This window comes from Schistocerca nitens, chromosome 9, assembly GCF_023898315.1.
Source record: "Schistocerca nitens isolate TAMUIC-IGC-003100 chromosome 9, iqSchNite1.1, whole genome shotgun sequence".
NCBI classification, from domain to species: Eukaryota; Metazoa; Arthropoda; class Insecta; order Orthoptera; family Acrididae; genus Schistocerca; species Schistocerca nitens.
In genome coordinates, this window is record NC_064622.1 from 437762922 (window position 1) to 437776536 (window position 13615).

General features: G+C 44.3%; 1 protein-coding gene across 1 annotated transcript in view; it reads right to left on the minus strand.

The window, feature by feature from the left end:
- Nucleotides 1-13020, minus strand: part of LOC126203279 (fatty acid-binding protein, muscle) — a 22644-nt gene extending 9624 nt beyond the window's left edge. Inside the window, exon 1 of the mRNA XM_049937535.1 lies at nucleotides 12864-13020. Within this exon, the coding sequence (XP_049793492.1) occupies nucleotides 12864-12939 (76 nt within the window). The 5' untranslated portion in view covers nucleotides 12940-13020. The remainder of the gene's footprint in view (nucleotides 1-12863) is intronic.
- Between the last annotated feature and the right edge of the window lie 595 nt (nucleotides 13021-13615).

Genomic DNA, 13615 nt, shown 5'->3' on the forward strand with positions numbered 1-13615 from the left:
GATGACCGGACGGCATAAAAGGAGTTGGTATGTATTGTGTTGTGGATAGGGAAACATTAACAGCGGAGTGCGTACGTCTGGAGATCTCAGTGACCTCGAACGTGGAGTACTCTCTGGATGTCATCTCAGTGATAGATCCATTAGGGACATTTCAAACCTTCTAAAGCTTCCGAATACGACTCTTAGTACCGCGACTGTGAAGTGAAAACGCAAAGGAAGTACCGCAGCGAAACCAAGATGAGGGAGACCTCATGTACTGATGGAAAGGGACCTGCGAACACTACGGAGGACTGTAAAAAACCACATGAAATCAGTTGAAGGAATCATTCGCGAAGTGCCAAGTACTACTAACAGTCCAGCTAGCATGGTTCAAATGGTTCAAATGTTTCTGAGCAATATGGGACTTAACATCTGTGGTCATCAGTCCCCTAGAACTTAGAACTACTTATACCTAACTAACCTAAGGACATCACACACATCCATGCCCGAGGCAGGATTCGAACCTGCGACCGTAGTAGTCGCGCGGTTCCGGACTGCGCGCCTAGAACCGCTAGACCACCGCGGCCGGCTAGCATGCGTATGGAGTTAAAAACATTGTGCTAAAATGGTCAAGCAGCTCCTCGTAAGCCAAATATTTCTGCAGTCGGAGCTAAGCCACGCTTGAGATGGTGTAAACAACGACGCCACGGAGCCGTGGGTGACTGGAAACGAGTGCTTTGGAGAGATGAAGCACGCTGTACCCTGCAGCAATCCGACGGAAGGGACTGCATCTGGTGAATGCTTGTGGCACGTTATCTACCATAACGTGTAGTGCCAGCAGTGAAGTACGCAGGTAGTGCTGTTTCTGTATCGGGGCATTTTTAGTGATAAGGGTATGATTCCCTTATTGCGCTTCAGAAAACGCTAAATGCGGAAGGATATGAACACATTTCACAAAACTGCGTACTGCGTACAGCAGATACACAGGTCGGAGACGAAGGCTGTTTGTGTCAGCATGATAATGCACCCTGCCATAAAGCAGCATCTGTGAGACAATGGTTTGTAGAGAGTAACATTCCCGAAAATGACTGACCTGCGCAGAGTCCGGACCTGGATTGAATGGAACATCTTTGGGATGAGTGAAGACGTCAACTTTGCTCAAGACCTCAGCGTCTAACGTCACTAATTCTCTGTATTCGGCTCTTGAGGAAGAATGGCTTGCCATACCTCCAGAGACATTTAGTTACCTCAGATACAGTATTTGACAATACTGTGAGTGCGATTTATACATGGAAATCTTTTCTCTCGACGTAGTTCGATTTGCCTGTCTTCATTGACGATGATGTGGCGCAAATAGCGAAATTCTGCATGACCCGCTAAAGTGTCGGAACGTCGATGCTGTTGATGACCTCCTGAATGGCTGTTTTCAGTTCAGCAATTGTTTTGGGGTTATTGACGTACACATTATCTTTAATATAGCCCCGAAAAAAGCAGTCGCATGTGTTCAGATCTGGAGAATATGGCGGCCAATCGAGGCCCTTGCCAGTGGCCTCTGGGTACACCTGAGCCAGAAAGCGGTCCCCAAAGTGCTTCTCCAGGACATCAAACACTCTCCTGCTTCGATGGGGTCGAGCACCGCCTTGCGTGAATCACATCTTGTCGAAATCAGGGTCACTTTGGATAACGTGGATGAAATCATCTTCCAAAACCTTCACGTACCGTTCGGTAGTGGCCGTGACATCAGGAAATATCGCACCATGACTGGAAACTGTACACCACACAGTCACTCGTTGAGGGGGAAGACACTTATCGATCGCGAAATGAGGATTCTCGGTCCCCCAAATGCACCAATTTTGCTTATTGACAAACCCATCCAAATGGAACTGGGCTTCGTCGCTAAGCCAAAGCAAAATAAACAGTACTGATTCCCATCATGCCCCGCGGCCAACTGTGCAGTTTGAACGCTATAACGCAAACCGTTCAGAATTTATGAATATTTTATTTGATATACACTCCTGGAAATGGAAAAAAGAACACATTGACACCGGTGTGTCAGACCCACCATACTTGCTCCGGACACTGCGAGAGGGCTGTACAAGCAATGGTCACACGCACGGCACAGCGGACACACCAGGAACCGCGGTGTTGGCCGTCGAATGGCGCTAGCTGCGCAGCATTTGTGCACCGCCGCCGTCAGTGTCAGCCAGTTTGCCGTGGCATACGGAGCTCCATCGCAGTCTTTAACACTGGTAGCATGCCGCGACAGCGTGGACGTGAACCGTATGTGCAGTTGACGGACTTTGAGCGAGGGCGTATAGTGGGCATGCGGGAGGCCGGGTGGACGTACCGCCGAATTGCTCAACACGTGGGGCGTGAGGTCTCCACAGTACATCGATGTTGTCGCCAGTGGTCGGCGGAAGGTGCACGTGCCCGTCGACCAGGGACCGGACCGCAGCGACGCACGGATGCACGCCAAGACCGTAGGATCCTACGCAGTGCCGTGGGGGACCGCACCGCCACTTCCCAGCAAATTAGGGACACTGTTGCTCCTGGGGTATCGGCGAGGACCATTCGCAACCGTCTCCATGAAGCTGGGCTACGGTCCCGCACACCGTTAGGCCGTCTTCCGCTCACGCCCCAACATCGTGCAGCCCGCCTCCAGTGGTGTCGCGACAGGTGTGAATGGAGGGACGAATGGAGACGTGTCGTCTTCAGCGATGAGAGTCGCTTCTGCCTTGGTGCCAATGATGGTCGTATGCGTGTTTGGCGCCGTGCAGGTGAGCGCCACAATCAGGACTGCATACGACCGAGGCACACAGGGCCAACACCCGGCATCATGGTGTGGGGAGCGATCTCCTACACTGGCCGTACACCACTGGTGATCGTCGAGGGGACACTGAATAGTGCACGGTACATCCAAACCGTCATCGAACCCATCGTTCTACCATTCCTAGACCGGCAAGGGAACTTGCTGTTCCAACAGGACAATGCACGTCCGCATGTATCCCGTGCCACCCAACGTGCTCTAGAAGGTGTAAGTCAACTACCCTGGCCAGCAAGATCTCCGGATCTGTCCCCCATTGAGCATGTTTGGGACTGGATGAAGCGTCGTCTCACGCGGTCTGCACGTCCAGCACGAACGCTGGTCCAACTGAGGCGCCAGGTGGAAATGGCATGGCAAGCCGTTCCACAGGACTACATCCAGCATCTCTACGATCGTCTCCATGGGAGAATAGCAGCCTGCATTGCTGCGAAAGGTGGATATACACTGTACTAGTGCCGACATTGTGCATGCTCTGTTGCCTGTGTCTATGTGCCTGTGGTTCTGTCAGTGTGATCATGTGATGTATCTGACCCCAGGAATGTGTCAATAAAGTTTCCCCTTCTTGGGACAATGAATTCACGGTGTTCTTATTTCAATTTCCAGGAGTGTAGTTCAGTAACTGTCACCCTGTATTTTTCCTTACTGTGCATATTGTTAAACTTGACCTATATTTAACGTGTGCAGTAACTTAAACTCCGTTCTCAAATTAAGAGGACGCGCGTTCCCGCAAGAGGGCATGATTATGTGAGCGAAAGTTCGGCCTGGTTCGCTTATCACAGCTGGATTACAACGGGTGCGGGGTGTGTCTCTTATCGGGAGCCGGCATTCGATAAACACGAGTGGATCGACGGCCTCGAGTGAGAACAGTGCAAACAGACAGGTTAATGATACCTTTACTCAAACAGATAAGCGCCTGAGGTCGTATCAAGGGCGATCGAACTTCAGACACGTAGACGTGCCGACGTGGTGCCGTATTTTTCCATATCGTTTACTAGGCAGTAGAGTAATAAAGAAAAGCAAAAATTACTCCCACTCATCTCTTGCTTATTTATTACTCAAAGAGAACCTCTCGTATGTAGAACGGGTTGTACGAGAGGAGAAGCATTCCTACTTGTGCCATGTTTCACGGACGGTGTACGGAAAAAATGACTTCGCTCAAGACCGAATATCTCTCATTTACCCGTTGTGTTCTTCACACGATATTCATCATGGAGTAAGAAATAAAAGTGTTGCCTCAATTTCGAAAGTACGCTCTCACAATTATGGGATTAACATTTTCTGTGATGCATAACTTCTGCCTGTTGCAAATCGCGCTGAACCGCTCTCCCACTGACTAAATCCAAGACGAATCTCTATCTCTGTTGCTACCCCAAATCCGTGAGGCCTACAGAGCGATAGTCAGTTCTCAGTTATCTGCTGCAAATATGGAATTCGTGGCCGGATTAGTGGATGAATGCTATCGATGAATCTCATCCATATGCCTTCCATACGAGTAAATCCCTGTAACCGTTCCATTTTAAATCGATGGAAATGGACACAGCTTTTTGGCGGTTTTACAGGTTACAGTTCCTGATCGCTGGTCTTCGTCTATTTATCTACTCAGGAGGCGCTGTTTTCAGTGCCGAGATGTGTCTGAACACCGCAATGCTGTACTAGGTGTTGTCCTTTGCGTGTTGTCGAGAGTCACTTTGGGTACCGGAGAAGTGTAAGAAGACGAGAGGAAATACTGACAATACGACTTATCTTAGAAGATAGGGTGAGAAAACACAAAACTATATGTACAATATTGGTAAATTCCGAAACAGCTTTTGATGTTGTTCACTGGGATTGAAATTTTGAGTCAGCAGGGATAAAATACAGAGAGGGAAATGTTAGTTACAATTTGTACAGAAACCCAACTGTGATTATAAGAGTAGAACGATATGAAAGGAGGCAGTAATTGAGAATACAGTGAAACAGGGCTTAATCCTATCCCAGATATTACTTAATGTGTAGATTGAGCAAGCTGTAAAAGAAACCAGGAATTAAAGCTCAGATAGAAGAAATTAAACAACTTCGTCAAAAGAAAGGAAAGAGAGGAGGCATCCCACGAGGGTCCTTTGCTAGGTTGAGAGCGAAAACCTCAACGGTGGTTAACACGGAAAGAATGGAGCTCGGTAGCGGAACTAACAGAACAGGCATTTCATTTAATAAAATCCACTCTGCGTCTGATTTGGAGCTACTGGTAATTTGGTCGGCGCCTGTTCAGCAGGCGTGCGACCGTAACTTCACATTCTGGACCTCACTTCCCCAGTCATAACCACTGAGTGTCATTATACAAACTCCTCCCTCTAATTCCAAGTGTAGGAACGGAGCATACCTGGGTAGGATGTGTAGGTTTAGCAATCAATTTGCTAACAAAGTAAATAAATGAAGTGTTTTCGTTTTAATAATAACAAGCTAGGAACGAAGATGAGGGTTTGACTTCCCGTCGACAACGAGGTCATTAGAGACGGAGCACAAACTCGGATTGTGTTCAAGAACGGGGAAGGAAATCGGCAGTTGCCTGGGGGGATTTAGACGAATCACGGAAAATCTAAATCTGGACGGCTGGACGCGGATTTGAACCGTCGCATTCGCGAGTGAAGCGTGGTAACCACAGCGACACTTCACTCATAGCAACGAGCTGTGAACCAAGGCCAGTCTTATTCTGAAGCCTTCGGTCTGCGCTGAGTCCGTTCCGGTCACAGAACGTGGGCAGATCGGGGTGGTGAGACGTCGAGCGGCGTACCCTGTTGCGTAGGACAAAGACTGTAGCATACAATTACGTTCTTAATCAGTGATTAAGTGCTGCCGAACGGCGGGAGCACGGCGGGGTTAAAGGAAGCAGTGAGTCACTGGAGTTGTGTGCCTGAGAGATGCGGGGCCCCCAGCAAGCTGACGTGCTCGCCAGCGGTCGCTTGCTTCGGAGACTACAAGATACAGGATCTTCATCCACAAATATCCTACGGAACGTTAAGGATATTCGTGAGATCTTTCAACAAACACAAATAGTCAGAAGGGGCCCGTAATTCAGGGAATAAAGGCTTTTCCTAACCCATTACACATTATGGAGCTACGCCAACCTTTTTTCCCAAGTAAAACTATTCTTTTCGTATCCTGTACAGCACCTCGCAATGAGATATATTCGATGACGTAAATATTTCATAAGTTGACGACACGTATGTGGTAACAATTCGTTAAAACTTAAATATTTCTGTTGCTCTCGGGTCAGATTGTCTTTACTGCACTACCAACGGTAATACACGCCAATGAAGTAATACATATTTCATAAGTTGTGTGTTGTTCTTCAGACCATTTGAGTAGCTATGCATAGTCCCAGTTACACAATGTTCTTCGTAAAACATTTATACTGTCGAATCGTTATTAATTTGCTCAGCTATTTCGAATGTGGAATGACGTTCGCAAATGAAGAGTTGATTGACATGGTATTAATTTATGGAGAGAAGACGTTGCACCAAGAGCAGCAGTATTGTATGCAGAACGATTTGTGGATAGTCTCTGTGCAAATTGTACCACATTTATCAACACTTAAGAGTTGCGTAGCAATGCCGAAAGAATCGTATAGGAAGACGGTAATTCGTAGGGATGCGATGGGAAATAATAGTAAATATTCTGCGGAAAGGTAGTGAAAGAAAAATTAATAGATATCAAAGAAAGAATTGAGATAGGCAGGGGGATGACTGCTTTAATATACCGAGAGAGAAGCTACCCGATGATAACGAGAAAAATTTTAGTCTCCTTTTCAATGCAGAATGGTTTTGGATCAGGTACACGTTGCTGGGTACTTTGTGCTACAGACGTTTGGCCGAAAAGAGGCGACGATCTAGGAAGATTTACCTTTGTACAGAGGTACAGTAAAGACTTTGGACGGTATCAGATCTTTCATTGCAGTTATTTAATGACCACAGATATCAGATATACGAGGAGAGTTGTGAAAGGTACAGGTGGATAAGAAACTATGTAAGAAGAGAAGGTGTGAGAAAATCACTTCTTACCCGATTGCATCCACCTGAACTGAGCGTAAGGAGCACTAACAGATCAGACAACCCACGTACACAAGCATCCATACAACAAGTTACACTCTTATGCCTAATCACTTTACATAAATCTCTTCGACAAGATTGTACCCAACCAGTTACTCATCCTTATTCAACAAAAGTGCGGGCTCTCCAGCCACTGCCAGCTCTCTCGCAGACACAAAAAAGATCATTTCTCGTTATGTAATATTAATATGCTTACGCCTGCTGTATTCAACTATCTCCTGGATTTTGTTTACACGTTTTTAGAAAAGATTCCTCTACAGTTATTCAGGAAAAGCATATAACTTAAAATCTGCTGCTTGCTTATGCTGTCTTAGACGGCAAATGACTTGGAACAGCACTTCAACGAACAGTATTGCCTCTTGAAAAGAGGTTTAAGATGAATATCAATAAAACCATCAATACGGTAACGGACTGTAACCGAATTAAATCAAGCGATGCTGAGTGAATTAGATTGCGAAATGAAACAATAAAAGTAGTAGATGAGTTTTGTTTTTCGGTAAGATCGGTGACGATATCGAAGTAGAGACGTTATGCCCACTCGCAGTACTAAGACAATCATTCCTGAAAAAGCAAGGTTTGTTAACGCTGAACACCAATTTAAGTTTCAGGAAGTTTTTCTGAAGGTGTGTATCTGGAGTGCATCCTCGTACGGAAGTGAAAGTTGGATGATAAACAGTTCAGGCAAGAAGTGCATTGTTGTGCTGCATGAGAATACTGAAGGTTAGATGAGTAGATCGGATAAGTAATGAGGAGGTAGTGAATGGATTGGAGAGAAAAAGGAATATATTGCACAAACTGATTAAAAGAAGGGATACATCGATATTCTGAGACATTAAGCTTTTGTGGATCTGGTGGTGGAGGGAAACGTGTGTGTTAAAAATGGTAGATGACAACCAGCATTGACTACACTAACCAGGTTCAAGTGAACTTACGTTTCAGTAGTCATGCAGAAATGAAAGGTCCTGCAAGGGACCAAACAGCGTGGAGAAATGCATCAAATCAGTCTTCAGACACAACAACATTGTCGATCGCAACGACGTTGTCAATAAAAGCTTTCTGTATCCAAATTTGAATTTAAGTGCGATGTTTTAAACGAGTAAGGAATGAAAGCGTTCTGCAACGAGCTAACGAGTTGCAGTCCCTTGTGTGGAAAATGATTAAACAGAGTGGAGCAAGCGAAGTGATCCAGTGGCAAAGACAATGGACTGCTTTTAGGGAGTACAGAGGTTGAAATCTCCGTCCAGCCACTAGGATTTATGATTTCCGTGCTTTCTCTACACAGCTTAAAGAAAATGCCGGGATGATTCTTGTGCAAAGGCTACGGCCGATATCATTTCTCATGCTACCACAATCTGATCAGGTGCTCCGCCTGTAATGACCTTGTCGTCGATACGACGTTGATTCGTAATGTTGCTTCTGTCCTTTCTTCTAAGAGAGAGAACATCCATGCACATATAATGCCATGAGTCGTTGCTAAAAACTTGTTGCAGCGACGCTGGAAGAAAAGAATTGCAAGGTGCAGGCTTTGACGTGCATATACGAGTATTTACCAGACGATGAGGCAGTTGATGAGATGGGATGAAGTAATCATACTGCAAAGAAGAGGATATTTGGCATCGAAAGGAATGGAAGACTGTAGAAAACCAACCTTTATGTCGATTACCATTAAATTACGCGAATCCTTTTGTAAGGTATCAACATCTACACATATATAATTACCTGAAGGGAGCTGATGTTTCATACCTTATATGAAAATTTCACTTATTGATGACTGCTATATTAAAATGACGTTAACACTCTACAGAGCAAAAGTCATAGCACATGCTAATCTTACGCTAGATCACAACGTACTTTATTTACGTGTTTTATCTGTACGTCGGGCAGTCAATTCACTGGGACTGATTCATGCCCGACTGCTTTGTGTAGTTCTCATAGAGCGTTTTTAAGAATCGCTTCCCGCTACCAAGGCCTCCCCAGACGTTCATCAACCTCGTCGGAAGTTCTTCCACGGAAGGCGCTGTAACGACGCTGATGTTTACATTACGTGCCGGGCCTCTTCGCACGGGAAGACTAACTAGGAAGTGAGAACACACACCACACCGTTTCGCCGATGTTAGGCGCTCAGCGTCGGTCAACAACCGGACCACAAATATCGACGAAACCTATCTCTGTGGAATGAGAATGTGTGAAGATAAGAATAAAACGTCGATAACTCCGTAAAAAGATATCATAAAAATCCGCTAAAGCTTGAGTGTTCAAGACCTGAATTTGTACGACTTTTGAACGAACAAAATTAACTGCAGTGAAAATGATGTAAATCTACATCTATGTATATACTCCGGCTATCACTGTGCATTGCGTGACGGACGTTACAACTTGCCAACACTATCGCTTTTCTTTTTTATGCCATTCGCGTATTCAGCTGGTGAAAGATGCCTGCATATGTGCCTCTGTACCTGCCGTAAATCTCTTTATCTTATTTTCATGACCTCTATGCGAGAAATAGGATGGAGGTAGCGTAATGATCGCACAATACTCTCCAGATACAGGTTCTCTAAGTTTATGAAACAGGGATCCGCGAGAAATACATCGTGTTTCTTTCAAATAATCCCAAATAAGTTCCCCGTCCATTGCTGTCACACTTCTGTACGGACTATATCCACATGTTACGATCTTAGCAGCCCGTCTCTGAAATCATTCGATGTCTGATGTGATGCCTAATTGATAAGGACTCCAAACGCTGTAACAATACTCTGGAACTGGTCTCACTAGCCCCTTGCTTGGGATTTTCTTCACAGATGCATTGCACTTTTCCAGAGACCTTCCTACAAAACTAAGTCTTCTATTCGCCTTCCCTAATACTGATTTTACACTTTCGTCCCTTTTCATATCGTTTCTTAGTATTACCACAGTGATCTTGTAATATGATACTGTATACTTCTTTCTCTTTGTTATAAGCACTGCCACATATTTATGCATATTTAAAGAGAGCTGCCACTGATTACAGCAAGTGGAAATTCTGTGGAAGTCTGTATGCGTTTCGCTGGGATCGTCCAACGACGATACTTTACAGTACACAACAGCATCACCAGAGGACAATATAGTCCCGCTGATCCTGTCTGGATTTTCTGAATATTTTGTATGAAAGACTAATTCAGCAACATTGCAATACTGGTTAAGGTAGCTACACTGGGTGGTCTGACTTTAGATCATCAGATATCAGCATCTGGCTTTTACCTGATGCCGTACTTTAGTCTACAGTGATAGTTGGCACATGTAGATAAACATGAGCGCTACCAGACGTCAGTAAACACCTAAATTGCTAACGAGATACTAGAGACCTGAAAGATAATCTGAAGAAGCGCTACAAGAAGATTATTTTGTATTCAGATACCATAGACCTAAGACAGAAATAATTTCGGTTCCACGATTAGTAAATGAAGAAAGAACAAAAGAAAAATAATATGAATAATATAAAAAATATCAAATTAGACGAACCTTTCAACAATTTGAGATGGAATATGACGTTAATAACCACTGGAAGAATGGGAGTAACATACAGGAACACACACGTAATACACATCAACCGCAAAGACGAATGGAAGTAATCTATACTTATTTTGCTTCCGGAGCAGACCTCGGTCAGTATATTTAGATAAGACATATCTGAAATATGTTACAAACGTTCAAATTTGAAACAGCATATTTTGATTTATGTTGAGGGACACATTACTACACACAAAGTTTCACGTTATTCGTTCAATAGCATTATCTGTTATCTTGCGCAAGTTCAGCATGTCAGCAGTTTTCAAACCAATTTCTTCACACATCAGAACTTGATTCATCGTCTGCGCTTCTTTACGCACAAGAGGTGTGAATAATGAAAAGAAGAAGATCAAGAAACAGTATCTAATGTCAATAACAACATTAGATATGACCGCATTTATCGTTACTTTATCCATATTCACTGCCGAAGACTCAATGTGGATGTGAAAGAAAGTTTCATAAATGGAATAGAAGAGCAATGACAAGAGATAAGAAAGTTAAGGTTCGCAGACGACGTAAAACCTTCCGATTTTTAAGAAAATAGAAGAATTCGGCTTAAGCTAAAAGAAAGAAATGGGCGGCACTACAAGTGAATCGACTCCAGCAGACAGCGTGAACTCGGCAAAATCTTTCTGAGCACAGGAACTCGTCAACCTGGGAAATAAAAAGGAACTATAAAACAGAAGCCAAATATAGATCGACTTCGGCACAGGTGAACTACAGTTCCATCGTGTCAAGGAGGGATCACTTCATGTCGGATTTGGGCTGCTATTTGATTTTATACAGCAATGTTGACTAATGACAAAAAGGATTTAGTTTGCACGGAGAGTAGTAGCAAGCAAGAGAACGAATAGCAATACAACTAACACAAAAAAGATCTGGAAGCACTAGAAGAACTTTACTATGTGAATGGATACTGGGAATCGTGTTATGAACTCCCGTGCTGTTCTGGACGAAACACTAAGTAATGTGTGTTGACGAGCTCATAACAAAACTGCATGAGGAGTAGATAGTTTCTTGCCATAAAGAACTACCGGGAACATTCAGTTGAATTGAAGACCTACATTTCATAAAATGTGGGTTACGAACGAGTAAATCAAATACAAAATTGATGAAGAACCATGAAATATAGAATAGTGATTCGTTAAACATAAAAGTTTTAATAAAAGTGAAGACTGAATAAATCCTGCTACGGGGAAAAATTAGCAGAACGCGGCAGAAGGAAGAAAGACATAACAAATAGAGTGCCTCAAAGGTAGGTAGCAAAGCTGCTTCTAGAAAAGGCGTTTTCTGGTGTTTGACATTGGAAGAGAGTTATGGAAAAGCTCCTGAAACTGTACCTCAATACGGAACTAAAATCTAGAGAGATAAAACACTGGAAAAGGAGCGCGCAGGAGTGCAACTGTAGTGCTGTAGAACGTTGTATGTTTGAGTTGTCCCAGATGTTACTGAAGATGTACACTGAGGAAACTGTGAGAGATTAATAAGGAGAAATAAGGAAAGCTAAAGCTCAGTAAGAAGTAATAATAATTTCAGATTTGCGGATGACTCTGTAATGTGACAGCAAAGGACTTGGAAGATCAGTTGAGAGAAACGCTTAGTGATTTGAAAAGAGAGTGCAAATTGAAAAACAACAAAAGTAAAACAAGCGTAATGGAATGTGGTTGAATTAAACCAGACGATGGTGAAAGATCTAGGCTAAGAACTGAGACACTAACAGTAGCAGGTGAGTTTTGCTATTTGGACCGCAAAGTAACTGACGATGAACGAAACAGAAAGGATACAAAATGTAAACTGGATATAATAAGTTAAGTGTTCCCGAAATAGAGGAATTTGTTAACAGCTAATGCAAATTCAAGCGTTAGGAATTATTTTCTGGAGGTATTTGTGAGGGGTGTGGAGAGTGTGTTGTAGTTCAGACAAAAAGAGGATAAAGTTTTTGAAATATCGTGCTACAGAAGAATACTAAAGATTAGATGAGTAGATGGAAAGTAATTTATGGCACAGCTTGACTAAAAAAGGGATTGGCTGATGGGACATGTCCTAAGGCAACAAGGAATCGTAAATTTGGTGACGGAGGATGGAGTAAGGGGTAAAAGTTGTAGATGGAGACCATGGCCGGAATAGCGTAAGCAGGTTCAAACAGTTGCAGGATGGAGTAGTTATGGAGAGAAGAAGATTGCTCGCATAGGCTAAAGTAACGTGGAGAGCTGCGTTAAACCAGTCTTCAGATCGAAGACCACAATAAGAACAACAAGACAGGAAGAAATTGTGGAGACATTAAAGTCGTAAGAGGAGCAAAACTACAAAACATTTAAATACAGCACTAATCACTAACAGAACAATGAAAACAGCGAGTAGCTGTCTGTGCACAGCAGAACTAGGCAAAGAAATAGAAATACAGGTAAATAAGCGCACGTGTGGCTTACCGATGGCCTTCATGTACTCCTCAAAGTTGGTCTGCGAGTCGAGCTTGTACTTGATGCCTGCGAATTCCTTCACCATGGTGGCTGCTGTGCTGCTGGCGGTGGGCAGTGGTCGGAGAGGAACTGGCTGAGAAGTGCCGGCTCGTCCGGTGGCGGTCCGATATATAGGCGTGGCGGCGGCGGATGCGGCGAGGGCGGAGTCCGGAGAGCAGCCGGCAATTGGGCAACACCAGCCACGGATAGAGCGGCCGGCTCGCAGAGGGCCGGGGCGAGCGGGCGGGCGGGCGGGGCAGCGGGTTTCAAGCAGCCGGGCAATCAGTCGACATTCCCAGCACCACGTCAGCTCTATGCAATGCTCCTAGTCTTCCTCCTCCACACAAGACTCGGAGAAGCCGCGTATTCGAACTGCCGTAACGGACAACTGCATCTTCCTAGGAGTCAAAACACCCGCCGTATTTCTTTAGTGTAAACCCCAACTTATCATCGGTGTTTGTCGTAGCTCGTCCCCTCAAGAAGTGGAAGTAATTAATGTTGCTAGTACTGAAACAATAGTATTCCTAATCGTATCGTCACTCCTCAGTTCGGAAACCACCGCTTGTAATTATGTATGTCAGAATGACTTTCCTACCACGTATTCAGTGTTCCCACAAGTACTTTACATCCCACCACTTGTTTGTAATTGCCGGAATACTAGCTCACTATGAATAAACGTACCATCAGCAGACCATCAAATACACGTATCATCATCAGTGTCC